The sequence below is a fragment of the Erythrolamprus reginae genome, chromosome 1 (assembly GCF_031021105.1).
Source record: "Erythrolamprus reginae isolate rEryReg1 chromosome 1, rEryReg1.hap1, whole genome shotgun sequence".
Lineage (NCBI taxonomy): Eukaryota > Metazoa > Chordata > Lepidosauria > Squamata > Dipsadidae > Erythrolamprus > Erythrolamprus reginae.
Window position 1 is genome coordinate 226,221,359 of NC_091950.1, and position 26,293 is coordinate 226,247,651.

At 41.4% G+C, this 26,293-nt stretch overlaps 1 protein-coding gene across 5 annotated transcripts in view; it reads right to left on the reverse strand.

The window, feature by feature from the left end:
* ITGB2 (integrin subunit beta 2) overlaps nucleotides 1–26,293 on the reverse strand; it is a 122,326-nt gene that overhangs the window by 14,171 nt on the left and 81,862 nt on the right. For all 5 annotated transcript variants that reach the window (XM_070732349.1, XM_070732351.1, XM_070732352.1 and 2 more), the window contains exons 2-11: nucleotides 19,964–20,024; nucleotides 15,506–15,594; nucleotides 13,292–13,469; nucleotides 11,138–11,308; nucleotides 9,161–9,402; nucleotides 5,877–6,032; nucleotides 4,868–4,963; nucleotides 4,646–4,735; nucleotides 3,054–3,194; nucleotides 1,077–1,264 (exon numbers count right to left, since the gene is read on the reverse strand). In XM_070732349.1, coding sequence (XP_070588450.1) covers nucleotides 1,077–1,264; nucleotides 3,054–3,194; nucleotides 4,646–4,735; nucleotides 4,868–4,963; nucleotides 5,877–6,032; nucleotides 9,161–9,402; nucleotides 11,138–11,308; nucleotides 13,292–13,469; nucleotides 15,506–15,594; nucleotides 19,964–20,024 — 1,412 coding nt within the window. The remainder of the gene's footprint in view (nucleotides 1–1,076; nucleotides 1,265–3,053; nucleotides 3,195–4,645; nucleotides 4,736–4,867; nucleotides 4,964–5,876; nucleotides 6,033–9,160; nucleotides 9,403–11,137; nucleotides 11,309–13,291; nucleotides 13,470–15,505; nucleotides 15,595–19,963; nucleotides 20,025–26,293) is intronic.

The following is a 26,293-nucleotide window of genomic DNA, read 5'->3' on the forward strand; positions in this document are numbered from 1 at the left end:
GAAGCTTTCCTGAAGTGTCCGGAGGACATAATGGCCTTTTCCAAGGCCGAAAATCAGCCGCCCAGCACACGCATGCATGTTGGAGCTGAAACATGGCAAAGTCTCGTGTGCTTCCACGTGCCACCTGTGGCATGCATGCCACAGGTTTGCCATCACAGTCCTAGACCAAGCCAAGTCCATAAATGCTAGAGAATTCCTGGAATCTTGACAATGACAAATCAGATATCAATAGTACATTGACATAAACAGTATCTACCTACCATTCAAAAGAGAAAATCAAAAAGTCAGAAAGACGCAAACACCTCCTCACCAGCAAACCAGATACACTGAGATTATTACCAAGATTAATAGTAGTATACTAATACCAACAATCAAGAAAAAAAATAATATCTCAGTCAAGCAAGCTAACAGTAAACAACAACCTAATGAGGGAGCCACCAAGACCATTCTCACCAATACTGATAGGGCAAGCCACTAATATATCAAATGAGAGCAATCTCCACTGCCTTCTAGCACTGATGATGTTATCTAGTTTGGTAAGGAAATGTCTGCAAAAGAACAATCAACCTCACATAGCTCCAGGGTCCCCATAATCCATAACACCCACACACCTGCCAGCACACACTGTCTATATCATCTGCCTGCGGTAGCTGCACACTACCTTATCACATCTGCGCATCACCCTGTACACCTTGCCCAGAATTCCCACCTCTTCTTACTTAATGACCTAAATAATCCTGGAGTTACAATGGCAACTGCACTTATTGAGACTGCTGCCACTAAGTGATACAGCAATATGATGTTGCACGATGTCATTGCTTTGGTTAATACAGAAATTATAATCACGTATCCAACACACCTTCCTCTGACAATAAACCTATGAGGTGAGGTGGGCTAAGAATCCAAAGTCACCCAGCTGGTTTTCATGGCTAAAGCAGGACTTGAACTTATATGGTTTCCTGTTTTCTACCCTGGTGCCTTAAACATTACACTAAACTGGTGCTCAATTGCTGTCATAACCTGAGGACTACCTAACAGCAAATATTTGACTTGTGTTGCTAAAATAGTTAGATTACCTGCAAATCCCACAGTTTATATTCCCTTGTCCATTGCAGTCAGCTTTATTTGGTAATTCCTCATCACATTCACATTTGCACCTACTGTATATATGTACAGTGGTCACGTCTGTGAAACCAATAGGCTGCAGAGTAAAAGTCTGATTTTCAATGCATGATGTTGCTGTAATTTGCACTTGGAAGGTAATCTGTAAGAAAAAAAGAGTAGTGCCCCATCTAGACTCAAATGACATTTAAAATAATTAGTAGAGACATTGTATTTTATTAATTACTTATCTACTTATTTACAAATTATTGTTTATGAATATCATTTGGTTAAATAAAATGCTGTGTTGTCGACAATGGATGTTGCAGATATATTTACAACAGAGATATATAAACTTTGGAAATAAAACACAATTGTTGGTAAATCTCCTAACTAACAACCTAAGGACCTAATAATAACCCAATAACCCAACTTGATGTCAAAGGACACCAATGGTTAGCTGGCACCTATGGATTCCACTTCAGTTTAAAGTATTGACCAGGAATGGGAGAAATAGGTTTAGACAACCTGATAGGTTGTCTGAACCTATTTCTCCCATTCCTGGTCAATATTTTAAACTTATGAACTTACAACGCTAAAGCCACTGCTGATGAATGGACTTGGTTGACACTAGAGGTTATACAAGCCCTGTGCCAAGGAGTTGAGCATTGAACTAGATGAGTAATAGGGGCAAAAGCTACTGGGGTCATTACCATATGTGTCCCCAAGCTATATTGCAATCAAATACAAGTGAGAGAAGGAGGTCTACCTGTTCTTATAAAGAAAGGTTTAAAGAAGGATCAAGCTGAAGATCCCCTTGTACAACTTGACTGTGGGAGCTCTAAAGAGTGGCCAGCTGACATTTTTGCTGACCGATTTACTGAAGGAATAATGGGATCAGTTGCCATAATTCTGAAGATAAGTGGCAATTGTTTCTACCTGAAAAACATAGAATGTATCTTTCCAGAGCTGCCTCAATGGGCCACTTCCATCAAAGTTCAGTAGCCAAGAAGAAGTCACACATTACAGGCCAGTGATGGCAAACTTATGGCACAGGTGCCACAGATGGCACGTGGAGCCATATCTGCTGGCACGTGAGCTGTTGCCCTAGCTCAGCTCCAATGTACATGTGTATGCCAGCCATAGGCTCTGGGAGGGCATTTTTGGCTTCCAGAGAGCTTCCAATTGGATGGGGGAGGGCATTTTTATCCTCCCCTGGCTCCCCTGGCTCCAGGGAAGTTTTTGGAGCACGGGGAGGGCGAAACACGAGCCTACTGGACCCACCAGAAGTTGGGAAACAAGATGTTTCTCCGGAGCCTCTGAAGGGCTGGTGGAAGCTGTTTTCTCCCTCCCCAGGCATTGAATTATGGGTGTGGGCATCGCACATGTGTGATAACGTGCACACATGCTCTTTCGGCACCCAAGGAAAAAAGATTTGCCATCACTGATATAGGCTAAAGGATAACAGACAAGAAACCTTGACTCTCTGGTAATAAAAGCTACATTCTGTTCTACTGTATATTTATCTTGAGCAGGAATTGTATTTTGTAAAACAACTGCCACTAAATGTATACAAAAGCAACTTCAATGAAGATTGTTTCCAGATGTAACGTTCAGCCATGAATCTGTCCCTTGAATTCAGGCATACTGTATCTTTTAAGAAAGGAAGTGCCACAATTTTATGTCAATTTCATTGTTTTTCTTTAAAAAGGGAATGGGAAAGAATTTTGAGTGGAGTATAGTATCTTTTAAGTTCAAAGAAAACCAATCACAAACTTTTCAACCAAATCTTTAGCTTTGATGAACAGGCTTACAAAATAAATTAGTATGTAAATAAATGAAAAACGTTTGGACATAAATGCTTCTGAAAGTGGAGAAACTAGCCTTTTCTTTCCATTTATATCACAGTCAAAGTACTTTTCAACAGAAACAATGTATGAGTTACCCCTTACCTTATCCTTTATTTTTACATTGTCACATTCTCCTTTTGGTTTGTTCTTTGTATGTATTTGATTAAGGCAGAAGGAATCATATGAGATTTTGATAGAGCTTGGCACAGGGCTGTGTTCTAAAATAATTTTGGAAGATAAATCCTAAAATGAAATAAAAATAAACTTGATGAAAGACTAGAACCGGTGCCTTATTACAGTATTCAGAGGAAGAAAACAAGATATTATTGTCTATAAGTTCACAATGATACACTTCTTAAATATACAATAAAACAAAATTAATCGACCCCAAAGAATTTTGGTATCTCTCATTTTATCTTATTGTATGTGATGATCCACTGATACAGCCGACTGCTACTTTGTTACAGAAAGTACTATACCTAGTCTTCCAAACCAACAGTCACAGCAACATAGTTTTTCCTGGGAGATGGCTAGATTTTCTCGCCCTGTAATCAATGCATTAGTTTCCTTTTTTATTGTTATTTCAAAAACAATATAAGTTATTTTAAAAAGAACTGTCTATATATACACAAACTAGCTTTAAGCTCTTAAATGGGGAGTGAAGGGGAAGCTATTATGCAGGGGTCCCCAAACTTTTTACACAGGGGACCAGTTCACTGTCCCTTGGACTGTTGGAGGGCTGGACTATAAAAAAACCCTATGAACAAACCCCTATGCACACTGCACATACCTTATTTTAAAATAAAAAACAAAATGGGAACGTACTATTTAGGGGGGGGGAAGAAGTCTGAAATTCATATATGTTTATGTTTTGTTTTTAATTTTCCTTTGTTAACATCTCATTGGCTATACAAGGTTTTCTTGGCTTATAGAAAAATGTATAAAGAAAGAAGGAAGCACTTTGGCATAATGGCTAATAAGTTAGAAATATAATTGGTATTGTACTTTTTTGAGGAGGGAATTTAATTAACTGGAGGACAAAATTAGAAAAAAACTTTTTGCAACTTTTTTGATGATTGATATTAGTTACTAACAAAACACTGCATTTTATTCATGGAAAATTAGATGTGTTCCTGTCACTCACCCGCGGGCCGGATAAATGGCCTCAGCGGGCCGTAGTTTGGGGACCACTGCTATTATGGGTTATTTTATTCCCAACATTGACAAGATTTCATTCTCCCAGAACTGGACTGGGAGAAAATGAGAAACCACAAGATTTTCTGTTTCTTCACTGCAAGAATGACCTTCTGCAGCTTGCTAGTAATAAGTAAGTAGGTTGCCAGGCTGCCTGGAAATGAGAGATGGATAGAGACAGATTTGATCGTACATACCAGCCCAGTGATGGTCAACCTTTTCGGCACCAAGTGCCCAAACTGCAATGCATGCATGCATGCCAGAGTGCTGGAAACATGAAGACCAGGTGGTTGCAGCATTCGGGCATGTGCGAAGACCAGCTGGCCAGTGCATATACGTGCAGCAGAAACCAGAAGACCAGCTGGTGATGGTACATAGGCCCACAGAAAGGGCTCTGTGTGCCACCTCTGGCACATGTGCCATAAGTTTGCCATCACAGTACTAGCCGATGAGCCAGAAGTGGACGTAAGTAAGATAAGAAGATTATTAATAACACTTACATCATAAGCACGCTGGATGAGTTGAACTATATTATTTGAATTCTCCTGTAGTTGTCCTACGGCAGACTTGGGGATCATCTTGCTCAGTTTCTACCAGTAAAAAACAAATATGCCAAAAGCATTATCTTATGAGCTTTCACGCAGAGTGATACCATAATAACAATTGCTTTGTTCATGTGACACGATTTATAAAATTTTCTACGTTATTAGAGATTTACTTACTTCGTATGTATCATAGACTTTTTTGGTAACAGCAAAAATGGGCTGGATTTTCTTTTCTTTAAGTTTTTGTATCAAATGACCAACAGAAGGATAATCCTATGGAACCAAGGAAATGGTGTGAGACCTCTGTTTTCAAATCAACACAGATCAGGGGTGAAATTCAGCAGGTTCGGACAAGTTCTATAGAACCAGTGGTAGTGATTATGTTCAGTTCGGGCAACTGGTAAATCGTACCACTGACTGGCCCTGCCCTGCTCCACCCCTCCAACTCTTCCCCTCCTTCTTGGGCTTATACACACAGAGCAAACATAAGAAGGAAGTGAGAAGCAGCCAAGTTGAATGTTAGAAGACTTGGCGGAACTTTTCTGTCAGTTCTATGGGCTTGGCTTGATGGGCTGGTGCCGCCCCACCTTGTCGTGAGTGACATCAAGTTGGCCATGCCCATTTAATCACATGATCCCCACCAAGCCACGCCCACAGAACTGGTAGGGGAAAAAATTGAATGTCACATTAAAGCCACTCATTATCCCCCTGGCTTCCAAAAGGGAAGCATGAAAAATCTTGTACAGCTTTAATGAACACAAATAGCTTCCCTGTTCACACAGGTACAACATGTATTCTTTTTAATACTACATTTTAATTTTTTGGTTTTTTTTTTTAAATTCCATGGATTTCTTTTAGGGAGCACACTTTGCATTTGGCGTGTGTGTACATACATGGAGGTACAAGTACAGTACAGTACATGTTAATCTAAATAAATAATAGAAATAAATATATATACAATTGTGTAATTAGATGCAGTTAAAAACAATATAAAATCTTGCTCTTAATATAATGATTACTTATTGGATTGCACATAATTTGGTAAATCATGCTTTATTGTAAAAATGATTTGATACCCATTTCTAGAGGGCAAATAGTGCAGATCAACTGCTATTTTACATGAACTCCAGGCTACTTCTAGATTGAAAAAGAAAACTACTTATCATATAGCTACTTGTATACTTACGTATTCATTGCTTTTTTTGTACATATTGTCTTCCATGTGACATTGTCCATCAAAAGGTGTTAGGATGGCTCCAAGCTTACCATCTCCAGCAAAATGAAAACCATCATCTGTTGTGTAGACCAATAAACGAGTCGCATTCTTCCAGCCAATTATATTCTGGATTTTAAAGCAAATTTTTTTTAAAGCAGTAGAAACTATAACGCCTTACAAAATTATTGCTGCAGGAAGGAACATGATGAATCAATGAATTTTTTGATCTAAGACAGGCAAGTCTATCTAGTGCAATAGCTTTAACAGGTGCCGGTCCTGGTGCTAAAGAAGGATATTCAGCATTGCCCTTCCTGATATTTTCCACCAAAAATGTTCTTCTTGAAAATTTATTTTTCCTGACTTGTCCCAAGGCTGCATTCAGTGGCATAGATATGAAGAAAATACTGTAAATGTGAGGCATTCTACTTACTAAAACTCCTCAGTTGTAACTCCGCTAATGTGTTTGTTGAAACGAAGAATATAGCAATCTCATTTCAGGAACCATAAAAATAATTTACTTTCTAATAATTTTTAATACAAGGATGTGAGGGCGATGTGGCTGCAACCAGAGAGGGGCGACATACAAATCCAATTAATTTTTTTTTTAAATTAAAAAAATCTGTCACACCATTGATCACCAGGGTTGCTGTTAATGTCATAATCTTAAGAAGCCTTAAATAGTAAGATATGGTACTTGAAGTCATATGTTTTGGTTTCTTTTAGTTCATTCCAGATGAAAAATCAACCAAAGCAGAAGATAAATATTAGTTTCAATGACTGTGCAAATCCCGGACTGTTAATTGTGTTTAGTTAGCCATTTTTTCCCTGCATGCTGTTTCAGATGCCCATGTTGACAACAAGCACGATATCAATGTAAATAATCATAGCGTCATGTCAATAACAGCATTTATATGTGGTTACATTCATGGCCCTGAACAGAAAAATGATTTGTATAGAATTTGTAGAGAATATGTTCCAGCATATACTGCAAATACCGTATTTTTCAGAGTATAAGACCCACCTTCATTTTTGGGGAGCAAAACAAGAAAAAAAGAAATCTGCCTCTGCCTACCAGCATCAGGATCAGCAGCGTCCTCATTTCCACTCGGATTTTGATAATCAGTAGCACAGATCTTTTTATCCACTTAAAACAAACACTATCAGTCACCCTATGGGCATTTAACTGGAGTGAGTAGGGTGGGATGGGGGATGATTTTCATGGGGGAAGAAGAAAGACTTGACACTGAAGGCTCCACTCCCGAGACACCCCCGTTTTCCTATATATAGCCGTAGTCATTGAAAGTCTGGCTTTCTAGCAGCAAGGTCCGATAGAGACGCAGCACTTCAGTCCTCCTGGATGCTGCCATCTCATAAATACATTGCCAGGCTTCCCAGCAAGGCCCCAGTGCCTTTGCCGCCTTGGTTGGAGCCTGATTCCTGAAATGGGAGGTTGGGCCTCATTTGGCAAAGGGGGCACTGCGTGAGAGGCATAAAGCAAGGCGGGCACCAGCAGTTTGAGTGGAGCCTGCTGCGCCATGGAGGAACCCCTAACCCATGCCTTCCCCCCATCCCCTGCTGCTGGCTGCTTTGCCTTTCTCCCCGCGTGGTGGGGAAGGGCTAGGAGGGGAGCCGGGGGGGTGGAGGGGGAAGAGACTGTGGAATGGGGGAGGATCTATGCTCCTCAATCCTGATCAAGCAGTCCTCACAGGCCAGCTGCCAGGAGAGCAATCTGTGCGATTCTCTGACCAGGAAATTTTGTAATGGAAAGAGTAGGAGGGGTCTCTGCCCGCGAAGCCCGCACTGGGCAACAATAGCTGAAGCAATCTTCCAAAAGCAAGGTTTTTTTAATTGGGGAGGAAAGCCATTTGTTGCAATTCTGATTTCTGCAATTGGGACACAGGGTGCAAGATAGCGGTCCCCACCAAATCACTGAAAGCCAGTAGAACAGGAGTCGTTTGCCTGGCGTGGTGCTAGCGCTGTAACATGTCTTTAATGAATGTGGAAAATGGGGCGAGCGAAGTGCAAGCGTACCCCAGGAGGAGGGAATGTTATCAAAATCACCTGCGGTATAGATAACAATTGGGATATAATTGGGAGATAACAATTCCCCCCAATTGTGTGTCCTCCGTCCCGATCGCAGAAATCGGAATGGCAACAATGGCAAAGGATCACTGTGACTGGTTTACTCCATGCCTTGCACCACATGCGCCTGGACAAACCCTTCCATCTCACAAGCAAGCTTGGCAGCCGCGGAGTTCTCACAAGAGCAATCAGTGAAATGAAACTCAAACGGCTTTGGAGGTCAAGAGACACGCCGACTCCCAACCTTGTCCAAAGTTTCCTCCCTCTGTCTGTTTGTCTGTCTCTTTCTCTCTCTCTTTCTCCCCCCTCTCTTTCTGTGTCTCTCTATGTCTGTGAGTGTGTGTGTGTGTGCGTCAGTCTCTGTCACTTCCTGCCTCTTCTCACTGTTGGAAAGCCCTGCTGCCCTGCCTGCTCTCTTTCGGGCTTTTAGCCAGTTGGGGTTTTTCCCCCCCTTCCTTTTGGAAAGCCAGGCTGGCGGAGCAGTGAGCACTACCTGTGGTGGAGGTTTCTCTCCCCTTCTCCCTTGACCGGCTATGGTGGAACCTGGAAGGTGGGTACCAGAGGAGAAGGAGAGGGAGGAGGAGGTTGTGGTCATTGCTCCTGCAGCCCAGCTTTCCAAAAGGAAGAAAAAAAAACAGTTGACAGAAATCCCAAAAGAGAGCATGCAGTGTGGCAGGGCTTTCCAACAGTAAGTAGAGGCACAGAGGCATACAGACAGACAGATACACACACATACACACAAACGTTGCTGTGAGAAAGCCAGGCTTTCAACACCTGCAGCTATAGGTAGGAAGACTTGGGAGTGGAGCCTTTGGTGCAAAATCCCTCTTCTGGCCCCATGAAAATCATTCCCCATTAATCCATTCCAGTTAAAGGCCAATAGGGTTTGTTTTAAACCTCCAAGTGAAAATGAGGATCCCCGCCGCCTGGAACTGCCTGAAAATTCAATTCACAGAGGCCACAAACCTCGACAGAGTGGAGGTTGGCAGGTGGGTAGGGCTACGTTTGGTGTATAAGACGCACCCACATTTTCACCCTCTTTTGGGAGGTAAAAAGGTGCATCTTATACTCCAAAAAATATGGTAATAAATTAATGAAACCATCTTCCATTTTTAATCCAAAAATGTTCTTAATCAATTGTATTTCCACACAGACGTGCCCATGGAATTTACCTCACAGACAGCAGCCTGCATCATGGCATCAAGTCCTCCTTCTGGTGCATCAAGATTTCCTGATATGTTCTGCTTCCCTACTTCTTCTTTAAAACTCTCTACATCATCAGTGAGGCTAAGCACATGTCTGAAAGCAAATGGGGGTTGGCACTTGGTTTCTTTGGTTGGGCATGGATTCTGGAGCTTCTCTGGATGGGTATTTACAAATGGCAAGACAGTCTTGTCCACAAAGGCACCAAAACCTAAAGGAAATATTAAGGAGAAGTAGTCAACCTTGTTCAATATAAATGTGTATGGGAGAACTAAAAATCACTTCAAGAAAATATCATTAAAAATAAAATTACAGTATAGGGAAAAACAAGACTATGCATACAATTATTAAAATAAAAAATAATTAAATAAATAAATTTAATTATTAAAATTAAAAAGGATTATCCTTTAATAATCAGATACATTTAAATAAATACATATTCATCTTATTTTTTTTGTTTTTTGTTTTGTTGCTATTTTCCTTGTTACACAGTGGTTGTGCAAAACAGAAATCATATGATGCTTTTCTCTTCACTTAGAAATACTATTCCCTCTCATTTTCTACTAACTTCTGTCCTTCAATGACTTGTTTTGGAGATACTAACTGTCTTAAGAGCTTGGTTGGACTGCAATGAGGGCCTACCTAATCAAGCATTCTATTTCTTGCAACAGTCAGACAAATCTCATTGGATATCCAGCCATTTGTAGCTTTATCCTCTGTGACTTATCTAATATTATTTTAAAACCATTTAAGTTGAAGCCTCTCAGTATACCATTTAAAAGATAATTATGCTATTTCATTTAATAGCGTGAGGAACACTTTCTTAAATTCGCCCAACCTGTAGCTTATTTTTAAAATATTGGTTTGCAGCACAAGGTGAGGAGGCGATTTTTAAATCTTTATCTGAAAAGGCTTTAGCACTGATCTCTCAATATTATCAGGCCCCTGTGTTTTTCCAGCCCAAATGTCCAGAATGTCACTTTGCAAAAGTTCCATTTACAAATTGCAATGCTATTGCTCTTTGGTGCTTGGAGAAGGCTGGCTTCCCTTTGATATTTCCACTTCTCCATTGCTGACAAATTACAAATCTTGGTAATGTCACACTGGGCTTTTCACCCAGGGATATATAATCCTTCTGAGGTGAGGATGCAGTGCCATTAAGTAGTTGATTTGGCACTCTTGTCACCAGAATAAGCCCTTGGTGGTTATTCAAAATGGTTGAAGTGGGGACAAGTGCAGACCACTGTGAGACCAAATCTGAAGGCTGGAAATGATAGTAGCATAGTGGACCCCTAATCCAGAAAACTCCAGATAATATACACCTTCTTTACAGAAATATTGCACCTCCTCCCGGTTTGGACCAGTTCACCTGAACTTGTAACAACCTGCTGGAGATGCCATGATGACATCATGGAACTGGTTCTGTAAGTGCTGGTCTGTGGATGCCATCGTCTTTTTAAAAATAATTGTTTTAGATTTTTTAAAACAAAATATTGAGGGGCGATTTCCCCCTGTTTTCTTTACTTCTGTACATGCGAAGAAGCTGAGTTTCCAGAACTGCACATGTATCACGCATGTATCACACATGCACAAGGTGCTTTCATGGGGAACTTTTTTTATTTTTTGGCACTGGGCATGGGTGCAGCCACATGGCACGGGAGGAAGCAAATCAGCAGCAAGGTAAATTAGAACCCACCCCTGACCAGAACTCTACTCTCCTTTATTCCCACCCATTTTATTATCAATAATATTAAGCCATTTATACTATCACCACCTGGAATATATTTTTGTAATTTCAACAACCTTAGGGTTTTAGGAGGGTGTCTTATTGAGCACTAGCTGAGTATGTTCCTTATTAGCTGTTGTTCAAGATCAGCTAAAGTTGGTTAGGTGTTTCCAATTGTTGTGATGGAAGACACTTGCATATTTTAGAAGAATGTACATACCTATCCGTGCACGTTTGGTAATACTCTGGAGAGCTTTAAGGAGATCTCCTCCTAATTTCTTCACTGTCTGCAGATCATCGTCCATAGAGAATGAGAGGTCCATTAAATAATAGAGATCTATTGGATGATCTTCCCCACGCTGGAATGTCACATTAAAAACAGCAGGTTGGTCTGTTGGTAAAAGGGAAGACGTTGAACATCTGTTCTAATTTTACCTCATCTCACAAAGCTAGCATATTTTTCTGAACTAGGAGACTGTAGGCTGAGTAGATTGTGAGATATGTGAGAAACCCATGAAAGTACATGAAAGAGCAGAATAAATCAACACGGTGGTCAAATTGTGGCAGAATGATAAAGAAGGCATCACTGAAGTTAACAAGGTCCCAGGGGAAGGAAAAGAGTGTGACGACAGGAGCGGAGGAGCAAAGTGAAAAATGCACAGGATAGAAGGGGAATATGAAATATTTGGTAAAGAAATTGAAGACCGGTCACTTGTTGCAGGCCAACAGTTGCAGTGGGGCTGGACAACATGACCACCGCTGATGAACGAGATGGGTGATCGCGCTGGTGAGCACGATCACCCAGGATGCCCAGCACTCTGGGCAGGACATGAGGAGTTCCTGAGGGTGGAGCGGTGAGCCACAGTATAAAGAGGCAGGCTCACTGCTTTCCACCCTCTTCCAAGGCCATGGTCAAGCATCTTTCCTTTGCTCAGCAAGGAGCTTCACCCATAGTTGCCCAGGAATGTTTCAACATGAGTTCCACCCCATTTGCTTTACCTCTACAGGTCCAGATTTAAATCAATAAAGTGACCCATAAATCCCAGCTCTGTGATCCATGTATTTATTCTGGTGTCCATCGCAAATTGAAGGCCGGCCGCTTGAGGCGGGCCAACAGTTGTGGTGGGGCCAGACAACATGGCAACTGCCAATGAAGAACGAGTGGATGATTGAGTTAGTGAGAGTGATCACCTGGCATGCCCAATGCTCCGCATGGGGCATGATGAGGTTCCTGAGAGTGGAGCGGTGAGCCACAATATAAAGAGGCAGGATCACTGCTTTCCACCTTCTTTCCATGTGGCTCGTCAGCACTGCGGCAGGCACCCACCCACCCTCTCCTGATCTCAGTGTGACTATTGGTCGCCTACGGGAGCCGAGTAGGATTTTTTTGCGGTCATAACGCATTTAGGTTTCAGCCATTTTTTCGCCTACTCCACACTGGGTGAATGGGGACCGGAGTGGTTAGGGGATGCTTAAAAAGATCGTTTCACTAGGATTAGATCAATTGGATTAAAGCCCTTTGGTCACTGGGGAAGGCGGCATGGGGCGGAAAAAAGGGGTTAACAGCAACTGTGTGATCTCCTTTAGGGCACCTTTTGGAAGGTGATGGGCTGCCCCTCACCAGGAACCCAAGGCCTACCTGGTGATGGGGGGGTGCCCTTGGAGCTCACCTGCCACAAGCCAACAGGCGACAAGCCAAATGTAGCCTTCCCACCTGCCATGGACATGGCTAAGAGCAAGGTAGGTCAAGGCCAAGGTCAAGGGCATCTTTCCTTTGCTCAGCAAAGAGCTTCACCCATAGTTGCCCAGGAATGTTTGAACACGAGTTCCGCCTCATTTGATTTACCTCTACAAGTCCAGATTTAAATTAATAAAGTGACCCATAAATCCCAGCTCTATGGCTCGTGTGTTTATTCCATTGTCCATCGCAAACAGAAAGCAAACCAGGAATCATTGTTCATATACACACAAACACAAACGCGCAGTTCACATTCTTCTTAATTTGCACAACTTTATATGCAATACCAGATCTGACATAAATATTCTGAGAGATGCATATGGTTTTATTATAGTTGAAAAATAAGAAATTTTAGATGAAAAAAAATTGAGATTAATAGAATTGAAGTTAATCTGAATTGTGCCAAAGTCATGGTGAATTAATTGCCTTGGAAAATACATTCAGTTTTGTCTAAACATAGCTTTTGGGTAAGAAAATTCAAAATATCAATATATTTGAAGGGGGATAACACTAATTTTCTATTTTAAAAATGTCTGATAAGAGGTGGAAAAGGCCACACACTTCCTATTCTAAAATTGCAGTCATCCTTTTAGCCATTTCCCAAATTTCTGATTTGAGGTTCAGATTCTGAGATACCTGGTCTTAGATGCATTCGCACCACCGCTGGGTAGATTTGTCTCGTGTTTGATTGATCAGAGGAAGCTGAGTCAACAAAGTTTTCAGGGAAAATAATATTCCCATCACATCCCTTCTCAAGGAGCTGCTGCTTTGTGTCACATCGAACTGAATCTGGTTCTCCTGGTTTTGTGAAATTCTGTGTTTCATAACAATCAAAGCAAAAAAAATTAATAAACTTGAGATATTGGGTGGACCTAATATATATTAGATAGAGTAAAATAATATTTCATGGTTAAAGGGCATACCTCTTGCAATAATCATCATTATTATGATCATCATCATCATCCCAGCAACTCTGGGCAGTTCACCAATTATTTAAAACATTTAAAAAACAAGTTACAGCACAAAAAATGACAAAACCACAAAACATAATGGCAGAGAAACAAACCCAGATAGGAACAAAACAAACAAAGTAAATGGGGATCAATTTTTTCTCATCAAATCTGAGCAAAGAGCCTTTGAAATACCAGTAGAGCTGGGGCTATTTATTTCCTAAAATAATAATTAATCCACTTGGTGTTTCACAGCCATATGAAAATAGTTCAAGCTGAACTCAGTTCCTAGAACTTAATGATATGACCATATAGTTTCCTTGACAACAATAAAGAAGTAGGATGCAATTGCATTTTTCGAGGGTGTTTTTTCATTTTGTCTAATTTACTGAGTATATTGGTCATCTGCATTTGCCTCCTGGTCAGTGAGGTGTGGTCAATAGTATGTTGGTTTGCAAACCTATATTTCAGATATCCTGAACTGCATAGAATAACATAAGCGTGCCTAATTGGGCATTAGTTGCTCTTTTGGCAGACTGGCCAAAATTTGCCAAAAACTGGATGATAATGTCCTTATCATTAGCAAGAAATTCTGCAATGGCTTCAGTATGACTGTGCTATTTTTATCTTTCTCTTCTAAAAAATGATTTTAAATCCTTGATTGACCAAAGCCTTGATAGGCACAATCAGAAGTACTGTACAATATAAATTTATGAGATTTATGCTAAAATATCAAGTTTGCACAAAACAATTATTATTTCTTTGATTTATTAAGAATAGCCTTTTACAAGACCTTTGAATATAATTATTCTTTCTGGAATCAATAAAGCCTATTTTTAGTATCTTCCTTGTAATTCCACTTTTTAGTGGGGAAACAAAAAATGGACGAGAATTAGAAGAATCTTACAGATTTTCCATATGTTCTGTTTCCCTAGCATTTACAAGACCAAATCAGAATACCTAAAGCACTGAAAACACAAACATATATATATTGTTGTGCATTTAGAGTATGAAGACAATACACAATCAAAATTTAATTATGTTCCACAATAATATGGAAAATTGGTCCCTTATTTTCATAACATTGATTTATTTATGCTTTAGACATCTGGATGACAAAGTTAGAGGTCAAGGTTGGGGAGTCTGATTGATACTGAAAATAATTTAATTTGGAACTATTAAACTTTTGGGGAGACAATTATACATATGATTTAGTAACTAAATACTGTTTTTATTGTAATCCGACTATTTTTGAAATGTATGGAAAAAAGTTTGTATGGAGGAAAAATAATTTTTTTTGAGGGGAGGATATTATGCCCCATTTATACAGAGAATCCCGGCAGACCACATGTGATGTGGGAATCCTATTCAGGATCGCCCATTGCTAACGTGGTAGTTCAAAGCTTGTCACATGTTTTCTGGGGTAATTTATATATCTTCCTATAACTGCCCATTCGGTGACCCATTTGGTTTTCCATTGAGAATTGATCTTGGGCAGATGTTGTGCAAGTGCCAGCGTGGTCTTCCTGGATTTGAGTTCCATTACTATAAGAAAGAACATTACAGTATGCTTTGTTTCCTTTAACTCCAGTAAAGTAGCATTTTGAGAGATGAATCAGAGAAGATCAGATTCATAAGATGTTAAAATAAAGATAAAATTCTTTTTTTTTTTTGTATTTTTGTACTGTAAAATACTATTTTCTTTTCTGGGAAAACTGAAGCAGCAACAAGATTTTTCATAAAACAGAACTTGGTTTCAACCCAAGCAAAAAACCAAAAAGCAATTCCAAACACCCAATGACAGTTGAAAGAGACAAATTAAAAAGAGACATCTGAAAGTCACTATAAAATGTAAGATTTTGTATTTTGTTTATCTTTCTTTTAAAAAACCCAAACTTACCCGTTTTTTGCACCAGGCACAACCAGGGCCAGCCTCAATGCAGGCCTGACATGTTTTCACATTGTATTTGGTACATGTGAGAGAAAATGCTTAAGAAGAAAGAGGAAGAAAATTTTATAAAAGAGACAAAACAATGAACAGCATACAAAGTTGAAGTACCCTGAATCCCCCCAGATATAAAAATAACCTACCTTGGCAACAACATAGAAATGCATTTTGCCAGTTGCCCCAAGCTGTAGCTATTCTAAGCCCTCAACTTCAGATCACAACTGACCCAAAAATTATTGTTAAGTGAGTTTTGCCCCATTTTACAACCTTTTTTTGCCACACTTGTCAAGTGAATTGCTGCAGATGTTAAATAAATCATGATTCATTATTTATTTGGTCATGATTCATTTATGAATCTGTCCCCCTCCCCATTTACTTTGCTTGAAAGAAGCCAACTGAGATTACAAATGGTGACCACATGGCCCTAGGACAGTACAATCAGTGGTGAAATCTACTTACCTTCCCTACCGGTTCAGAAACGCATCCTTTTTCACCCTCTGTGCATGCGCAGAAGGTTTTGCACATGCGCAGAGGATTAAAAAAGGAAAATGGTGCCATACGGGTGGGTGGGTGGAGCCTCACCCTGCAGCTGCTATCAGTTCTCCAAAACATTGGCAGCCACTGCTACCACTACACCTGAATTGAGACAAACTGGTAGCATTTCATCCCTGAGTACAATTATCATAAATACATGCCATTTGCCAAGGGCACAAATTTTGTTCACATGACCATGAAGATGCTGTTGGATTGTGAAAAAACAGATCATAAGTCACTTTTTCCAGTGCTATGGTAAATTTGAACAATCATTAAAGAATGGCTGTAAGTCAACGAAGCAGTGGAAGTGATGTGCCGGTGCCTGGAGGCTGTTGGGGCCTGGATGGGTGTCAACAAACTCAAACTCAACCCAGACAAGACAGAGTGGCTGTGGGTCTTGCATCCCAAGGACAATTCCATCTGTCCGTCCATTACCCTGGGGGGGGGAATTATTTATTGACCCCTCAGAGAGGGTCCGCAACTTGGGCATCCTCCTCGATCCACAGCTCACATTAGAGAAACATCTTTCAGCTGTGGCGAGGGGGGCGTTTGCCCAAGTTCGCCTGGTGCACCAGTTGCGGCCCTATTTGGACCGGGAGTCATTGCTCACAGTCATTCATGCCCTCATCACCTCGAGGCTCGACTACTGTAACGCTCTCTACATGGGGCTACCTTTGAAAAGCGTTCGGAAACTTCAGATCGTGCAGAATGCAGCTGCGAGAGCAATTATGGGCTTCTCTAAGTATGGCCATATTACTCCAACACTCCGCAGTCTGCATTGGTTGCCAATCAGTTTTCGGTCACAATTCAAAGTGTTGGTTATGACCTATAAAGCTCTTCATGGCACCGGACCAGAATATCTTTGGGACCGCCTTCTGCCGCACGAATCCCAGCGACCAGTTAGGTCCCACAGAGTTGGCCTTCTTCGGGTCCCGTCGACTAAACAATGTCGTCTGGCGGGACCCAGGGGAAGAGCCTTCTCTGTGGGGGCTCCGACCCTCTGGAACCAGCTCCCCCCTGAGATTAGGATTGCCCCCACCCTCCTTGCCTTTCGTAAACTCCTTAAAACCCACCTCTGCCGTCAGGCATGGGGGAATTGAAACATCTCCCCTTGCCCATGTTGTTTTGGTGTTTGATTGATTGTGTGCTTGTTTTTTATATATATTGGGGTTGTTTGTATGAATTTCTTAACCTAAAATTGTAATTGGATTGGTGGGTATTGGATTTGTCACTATGTACTGTTTTTGCCATTGTTGTGAGCCGCCCCGAGTCTGCGGAGAGGGGCGGCATATAAATCCAATAAATCTAATCTAATCTAATCTAATCTAATCTACCTGCAATGAAATGATGTTCTTTTTCTTTTATGGGCCTGTGAACCTCTACGTGCAACCTTTGATTTGAGACTGGAACAAGACTACCTACTTCAGCCACCTTCCTGCCTCATAGCAATCTCCTGAAAAATCCCCAAAAAACGGATTATATACTTTACTTGGAGATACTGAGGTAAAGGAAGTTGACATTCTAATCCACCACTTGCAATAGCTTGTAGTGGGTTATAGTGGAGCTGATCTTTTAATATCTAAAAGCAAGTTAATATCTAAAAGTAAGTCAGAAAATACAGTACTTTTATTTTATCAGGGATATCAAAGATCCATGCAACTTTATTACCCATATTTTTCGGACTATGAGACACACTCCCCCACCCAAAAGAAGGTGGAAATGTCAGTGCATCTTATACGAATACAGCCATTTTTGCTGACCCAAAGCCCAACCCATGAACCCCATTTTTACAACAAATGGGTCTGTTATTCACAAAAATGGGATGGACAGAGGGTCTGGGAAACCTGCAGAGAGCTCCTAGGGCAGTGATGGCGAACCTATGGCACAGGTGCCATAGGTGGCATGCAGAGCCATATCTATTGGTACACGAGTCATTGCCCTAGCTCGGCTACAATGTGCATGTGTGTGCCAGCCAGCTCATATTTTGGCTCACACGGAGGTTCTGGAAGAGTATTTTTGGCTTCCAGAGAGCCTCCAGGAGAATGGGAAGCATTTGGAGCATGGGGAGGGCAAAACACGAGCCTATTGGGCCCTCCAGAAGTTGGGAAACAGGCCATTTCCAGCCTCCAGAAGACCTCCAGTGGGGTTGGGGAAGCTGTTTTCTCCCTCCTGGGCATTGAATTATGGGTGCGGGCACTCGCATATGCATAATAGTGCACACACCATAGTTCCCTCTAAGCTGAGCAGTGAGCAATGGCTCACTTAAAAATCATCATCAACTCAGAGTTTTTCAAACCTGCCCAGAAGCCGAGAGGGAAAAAGTGAGAGGGAAAGAGTGCCGCCCAGTCCCGAAGGGACTGCCGCTCAGACACTATACTTTTCCGCCCACCCACCCCAAAAATTAGAGGGAACACTGGCACACACACCCTCTTTTGGCACCCGAGGGAATAAAGGTTCACCATCACTGTCCTAGGGACTGGGGAAAGGCAAAAATACCCCAATTTTTGTGAAAAAAAGGGTGAAAAATGACCCATTTTTCGCAGATCTCTCTGCAGGCTTCCCAAACCTTTTTGCAAAAAAGCAGGCAAAAACTGCCCTATTTTTCACAAAAATTGGGACATTTTTGCCATCCTCCAGCACCCAGGAGCTCCCTGCGGGCTTCCCAGACCCTTTGCAGACCTGCAAAGATGACTCCTCTTCGACTTTTGTTTGTGGGAAGCCTGCACTCAGTGGTGTGTTGTAACAGATATAACAACCGGTTTGGTGATTGTGTGCTTTGCATGTGCGCCTAATGTGCTTGAGAGCAGCATTCAAAATACAGTAATTTGAAGCTCAGCTGCTTATCTTCTAAGGCAGCTCCAGCAAGTAGAATAGTGGATGAGCAGAAATCAGCTGTGCAGCATGAATCAGGTGAGCCAGAAAGAAGGAAATATAGGACAGGAGAGGCCGGGGGTGGGGTGGGGGGCAGCTGATTGTCGGAACTACCGGTTCACCTGAACCTGTCCAAACCTGCAGCAGCCCACCACTGGTTGAACTCATCACTTAATGATGCGTATTTTTTGCTTAATGATGGTCCTATCAGGTTTGATTTTGCTAAGTAATGCAGTCATGTAATATCATGCTTTATGATTGCATTGCTTAGTAATAGAAATTCCAGTCCCAGTTACCACCATTAAGCAAGGATTACCTGTAAACATGGGAAACTTTGGATACAGTAATTTTGGAGATATGTGTTCTACAACATAGTTGATGCCAGTGGTGGGCTGCTGCTGATTTGGACTGATTCAGGCGGACTGGTAATTCTAATGATCAGCTGATCCTGCCCACCCATCCCCGCCCTATCCTGTCCTATATTTCCTTCTTTCTGGCTCAGCTGATTCATGCAACACAGCTGATTTCCACGCCTCCGCTGTTCTACTTACCTGCCTTAGAAGGTAAGCAGCTGAGCTTCAAATTGCTATATTTTGAATGTTGTGCATAAGCACATTAGGTGTCTGATCACCAAACTGGTTGTTAAACCGGTTGCAGTCCACCCCTGGTTGATGTCCATTGGTTTCTGAGTTTCTGAGCACATTTGACTGTTTTTGAAAAAAGTCTGGAAAACACTTCAGATAGAACATGGATTTTTTTTCTAGGATAATCCTGCTTTTCTGTTCATAGTTCTCTCCTGCATCTGTCAGTATTAACAGAGATCCAAATGACTGAATAATAGTGTTTTGGATTGTGACCTCTTCTTAGCATGTGATGGGACATATTGACCCTTCAGCAGAACCTAAAGAATTGGGCTTCTTTATTTCAACAGTCTTAAGCATCTTCCTTATTCCAACGACTGAGGTAATATGGCAGAATGGCACAGTAATTGTAAATGCAGCTTACCTGTTGTCAGCAGCAGCAGCAGAGCTCCAAATAGCAAAATTAAGTACTTAGGAAACATTTCCTGTGAAAAGTAAATAGTGTGCAATGAAATATAAGAAATGAGACAATTATCTTTACAAGGCAGAGCTAAAATTTAAATAATAAATGGAAGAAAATTATTTGTGGAGAAAGAACTTTTGAAAAGAAATGGAAGGATGCGTAGTATTTGTTTACAGTTGTGTTGACTATTTTAAATTGGACACATTAAAATTACTATTGGTTACACTAATAAAATAATTATCTTAATTTAAAGAATGTATAATACACAACATCTAAGAACTGGAACTAGTAATACCACACTTTGAATACTACACCCAGTTCTGGTGACTACAATAAAAAAAGTGTTGAGGCTCTAGAAAGAATGCAAAGAACAACAACAAAGATGATTATCAGGCCTGGAGGCTAAAATACAGTATATGATGAATGGTTATAAGAACTGGGTATATCTAGTCTACCAAAGAGAAGGACTACCTTCTCATAGGAGTAACTAATGGTTGTGTCCTGAGCCTAATGGTCTTCAATATTTCTATAAATGATTTAGATGAATGTATAGTAGGGTTAGGGTTAGAGTTAGGGCTGAACCAATTTTGCAAGACCAAGCTGGGGGAGGAGGGAATTGCTGGCACTCCATAAAATGGGTGCGAGATTCAAAGATTCAAGATGGTGATAGGGACAGTTGCCTAGAAGATAGTGGGGAATCCAAGTTGTAAAAAAACTTTGAAATCTTAGTGTTAGAGTTGTTATTCCAGTGTTAGAGTTAGAACAAGTTGTTAGACAGACTAGAACTACCTATAAACTGACCTAATAATATCCAGAACCAACTAAACAAGCAGAAACCATCCAGCCACAAGGAATCCAAAACCTACCAGACAAAGGCAGGACAACTCAGGACAACTGACCGTAAGTGATTGAACCCTGCTGCCCATTAAACCCACGAAGCTTCAATCCGCCCCAGTGCACCCCTGGATCACAAGAATAGAATAGAATTTTTATTGGCCAAGTGTGATTGGACACACAAGGAATTTGTCTTGGTGCATATGCTCTCGACGTACATAAAATAAAATATACATTTGTCAAGAATCATGTGGTACAACACTTAATGATTGTCATAGGGGTCAAATAAGCAATGAAGAAGCAATATTAATAAAAAATCTTAGGGTATACGTAACAAGTTACAGTCATACAGTCAACATGGGAGGAAATGGGTGATAGGAATTATGAGAAAAACTAGTAGAATAGAAGTGCAGATTTAGTAGAAAGTCTGACAGTGTTGAGGGAATTATTTGTTTAGTAGAGTGATGGCGTTCGGGGAAAAACTGTTCTTGTGTCTAGTTGTCTTGGTGTCCAGTGCTCTGTAGTGACGTTTTGAGGGTAGGAGTTGAAACAATTTGTGTCCAGGATGTGAGGGGTCAGTAAATATTTTACCCGCCCTCTTTTTGACTCGTGCAGTATACAGGTCCTCAATGGAAGGCAGATTGGCAGCAATTGTTTTTTCTGCAATTCTGATTATCCTCTGAAGTCTGTGTCGGTCCTGTTGGGTTGCAGCACCAAACCAAACAGTTATAGAGGTGCAGATGACAGACTCAATGATTCCTCTGTAGAACTGAATCAGCAGCTCCTTGGGCAGTTTGAGCTTCCTGAGCTGGCGCAGAAAGAACATTCTTTGTTGTGCTTTTTTGATGATGTTTTTGATGTTAGGTGACCATTTTAGGTCTTGAGATATGATAGAACCTAGAAATTTGAAGGTCTCTACTGTTGATACTGTGTTGTCTAGTATTGTGAGAGGTGGAAGGGTAGAAGGGTTTCTCTTAAAGTCTACCACCATTTCTACGGTTTTGAGTGTGTTCAGTTCTAGATTGTTCTGGTCACACCACAAGGATAGTTGTTCAACTTCCCGTCTGTATGCGGATTCATCATTGTCTCGAATGAGTCCGATCACCTAATCAACCGCAGCACTCCCCAGGACCATCATTGTCTCAAATGAGTCCGATCACCTAATCAACCACAGCACTCCCCAGGACCTCCAGCCCCAGCAAACCCACCCCAGCGCACCCCAGGACCATGCTCAGCAGCCAAATCCCCTGCAGAGACTAACTTACCCGGTCCCCATCCGAGCTGCCATACGAGGCTTAGAACTGCAATGTAGTCTGCCTGAGCTCAGCCTGCATGTTCTCATCCTTAGTGCCATCTGAGGTTTGTAAACAGCAGTGGAGCCATCCTGAATCCCCCTGCCTGCCTGGAAATATCCCCTGCTGAGCGCTCTGTCTGATCGTTTCCCTGCCCAGCCATCTGTAGTTTTGACCGAAGCTCCTGACCTGCCAGAGCCCTGCAGAGCCATTTGAAGCTCAGAACTAGGAAGAAATTGCCTGATTTTGGAGTCCCAGCTGAGCAGTGGAAGATCCTGCGAAAGCCCAGGAATAGCTGCTAGTGACAGGACTCCAGCCAGCAAACCTGAGGACTCTCAAAATCAGAGGGAATAGGCTGAAACAGCTGTTTTCCCCAACCTCATTGCTGAAGCCCCTCTGACTCCCCCCTGGCAGACAGCCTGAAAGAAAGAAATTAACATTACAAGGAAGGAGAATTTTCTCCTTGGCAGCCAGCCAGAAAGAAACAATAAGGAAGGTGTGATCCCTAGGAGAGTTTGTTGAAACAGCTAATTCTTCCCTGTAGCCACAACTTTGAACCTCCATCACATACTTTTTTACATTCTTTTTTACTGCTGCCATTACTGAGGATCCAAAGCACCAATCCACGTGATCCCCCATCATATTTCCTCAGATCTACATAGCATCTCAAGGGCTAGCCAAACTCTAAAGCATCTGGTAATTAAAGCCCCCTCCACTCAGTATACCATAAAACAATAAAACAATAAAACTACAAACCCCTGAGGCCAACTATGCCAGTGAAGAAGAAAACACAGAATCTTCATTCAAAAGATTCAAACAATATTCTATGTTGCAACATATGCAAAGACACTATAAATGATCTTGATAAATACATCAAATGTCAATCCTGCAAAATTCCTACACAGCAGTCTTGCCTAAACATAAATAATCCAGTAGCCACCTTTCTTCAAGCAAACTCTTCATTTCTTTATATGTGCTCATCCTGCACCCCTAAGCTAAATATACTCAGCAGTTTGTCTGATGAGATTAACACCTTAAAAGAAGCCATCAAAACCCAATAAGCATTCATAGAAAGTATTGAACCAAGATTTCTCAAAATCCAACAAGCATTCACAGAAAATATTGAATCAAGACTTTCATCCATGGAGAAAAATATCCAAACACTGATTAATCCAAATCCACCCAACAAAATACCACTCAGCACTTCAGCACCCCAACCTCAACCACTTCCAATACTCCAAAAACCCACTAAATCTACCACTGATATCCCTACCCTAGTCAAGGATGCCATGGAACGTGAACAAAAACGCCAGAATGCTATCCTGTTTGGTCTTGAAGAAAGCCATGAATCAGATATAACAAAAATAAGAAACATCATCCATCTCCATCACTCACATGCACAAACAATCGCCCAAGAAGACATTTTGGAAGTTACCAGAATTGGACCTGAGCACAAGTATAACGATGGCTCAATAGCCCCCGCTTCTGCAAAGTGATATGCAAAAATGAACAAATAAAACAGCAATTCATCAAGACCATTAACCACATTGCCAGAAATAACAAGTCTTTCAACAAACTCAGATCCAGACCAGATCTTTCTCTCCTCCAACGTATTCGCTCTCGCGAACTACAGGCAGAACTCAAGAGACACTATGAACTTGGTGAAACAAACCTTTACATAGATTACCGCATGGAATGCATCAAACCCAAAACCCATAATCCTCCCTACATCTTCCAGTCTAATTTCTCCCTACCTACCATCTCACAACATCAAACTGACACCTGCCAGACCACCATCCCACAACAACAAATGGACATCCCTACCACCTCAAACAAACAGGAAAGTGTGCCCCTTACTTCCTCTAACCACTCCAAAACAATCCAAACACAAGACCAGTCACAAATGTAAACTATTAAATGCTAGAAGTTTAGTCAACAAGATGTCTGAATTCCTCCTTCTACTTGACACCTCCAACTTCGATATAATTTTATATTCAAAACATAGCTAAATGCTTCCTACCTGTTGTGATTCCGTCTGAGGCCCCTCAGGGAACGGCTGATCCTCTGCCGGCTTCCTGCTCAGAGGGGGAGGATGAGGAACAGGAGGTTCAGGCAGACGGGGAGGAGGAATCTCAGGCTGAGGGAGAGGGAGGACAGCCAGAGTCCCCCGAGAGGGAGCTCTCCCCAGCAAGCAGCCTGGATTCCTTAGATGAAAATTCACAAGCAATAATCGATCTCCGGCAGAGAAGAGCAACACAACGAAGGGACAATTAGCCAGGTACTTTCAGCACTAAAGAGGCAACAGCTGGGTTTGGGTGTGGTGCTCTCTGGAAAGGCTGAAAAGGCAGACCCACCCTTCCTGGCTTGTGGAGTATTATCTTTGGGAGTCCTGAGACCTGGCTGTGATCTTTGGCGTCTTGGAATTCTGGTTTGTGACTTTGAATACTGAAACCTTGGGGGGAAAAGTGTGGGTCTTATTCTCTACAGTGGTGGTTGTGCCAGCAAGAAGTCTGCTGTATTGTCTGGCCATCAGGACTCTGCTGTGAAGTCTCATAGCCTGCCTGTTGGGAAGAACAGGTTTTTCTCTGTGTTTATTTTTCAAACTATAAAGTGCTTTTGCTTTTACCAGCGTGTCTGGCTGCTTTTTCCAGTTGGTGTTGAAGTCTGGGGGTACCCAGACAGAACACTACCCAGACTCCATTATCACATCAAAAAACTACCATGTTTTCCGCTCAGACTGTGAATCCCGCAGAGGAGGCAGAGTAGCCATATTCTACAAAAAATCACCTAACTTAAAAATCCACAAAGTTGCACAGGATTTATCGGTACCAGAAACTATTGTCTGTGATTTATCCCTAAATACCACAATTCGCTTCTTACTCTGCTACAGAGCCCCGGACTACGACATCGAATATGCTAATAAATTATCCACGTTACTAACGTGGGCAACCAACTGCCCATACCCCATTATCTTTCTTGGAGACCTCAACCTACCACACATTAACTGGTCCTTAAATGAATGCAGCACAGAACCCATCCATTCTACTATATACCAGACTTGATAACTGTCTGGATCTCATCTTCTGCAACAGCAAAAGTGCAATATATGGCTTACAAATAACAGAACCATTTTCCAACAGCGACCACAGCATGATAAACTTCAGTCTCAACCTAAGCCACACTATGATCCACCAAAATAATACAACACCAAAATTCAATTTCAAAAAAGCGAACTACGAACTCATTGAAGCCCACCTCTCAACATTAAACTGGAAAACTCTATTCTCTGAATGCTACACTACTGATGACCTCTACAACACATTCCTACTCAAAATGAAAATTATCTTCAGACGTCATGTACCTCTAACATGTACCAAAAACAAAATAACCTCCCCATCTCAATAAGAAAATTACAAACAAGAAAAAAATCTCTCTGGAGGAAAACCAAAAAAGGACAAGTTTCCAACTTCAAAAGCCGATATAAAATCATTTGCAATCAAATAAAAGCAGAATGCCTTAATTACTACAGCAAACAAGAGGAAAACCTCCTACACACCAAATCTAATAGAGCTTTCTACAACTTTGTCAACAATAAACTCAAAGACTCTAGACCTATCCCACCTCTCAAAGGACCCAACAACAAAGAATACCACGATGATTCATCCAAAGCCAACCTCCTCAACTCTTTCTTTGGCTCTGTCTTTGTTAACAGCAATGGCTCATCCCCCAATTTCATCAATCACACCTCTAATTCCCTCAACGACCTGACCCAAGTAGACTTCACTGAAGACCGAGTTGAAAAAGCATTATGTGACCTTAAACCTTCTCTATCAGTCGGACCAGATGATCTTTGTGCTTACTTCCTAAAAAAGCTCTCTTCTGCCATAGCTAAACCACTAAGCATAATTTTTGAAAAATCCTTCAGAACCAGCACACTTCCTAAGCTATGGTCGAAAGCAATGGTCATCCCCATCTTCAAAAAAGGGGACCCCTCTCTTGTCGATAACTACAGACCAATTTCACTATGCTGCGTCCCATGCAAAGTCGTGGAATCAATTATAAACCAATCAATTACTAGATGGAGATCTAGAAACTAATAATTTGCTCTCTAACAAAAAATATGGTTTCAGAAAAAAAACTATCCTGCAACCTGCAGCTCCTCCAC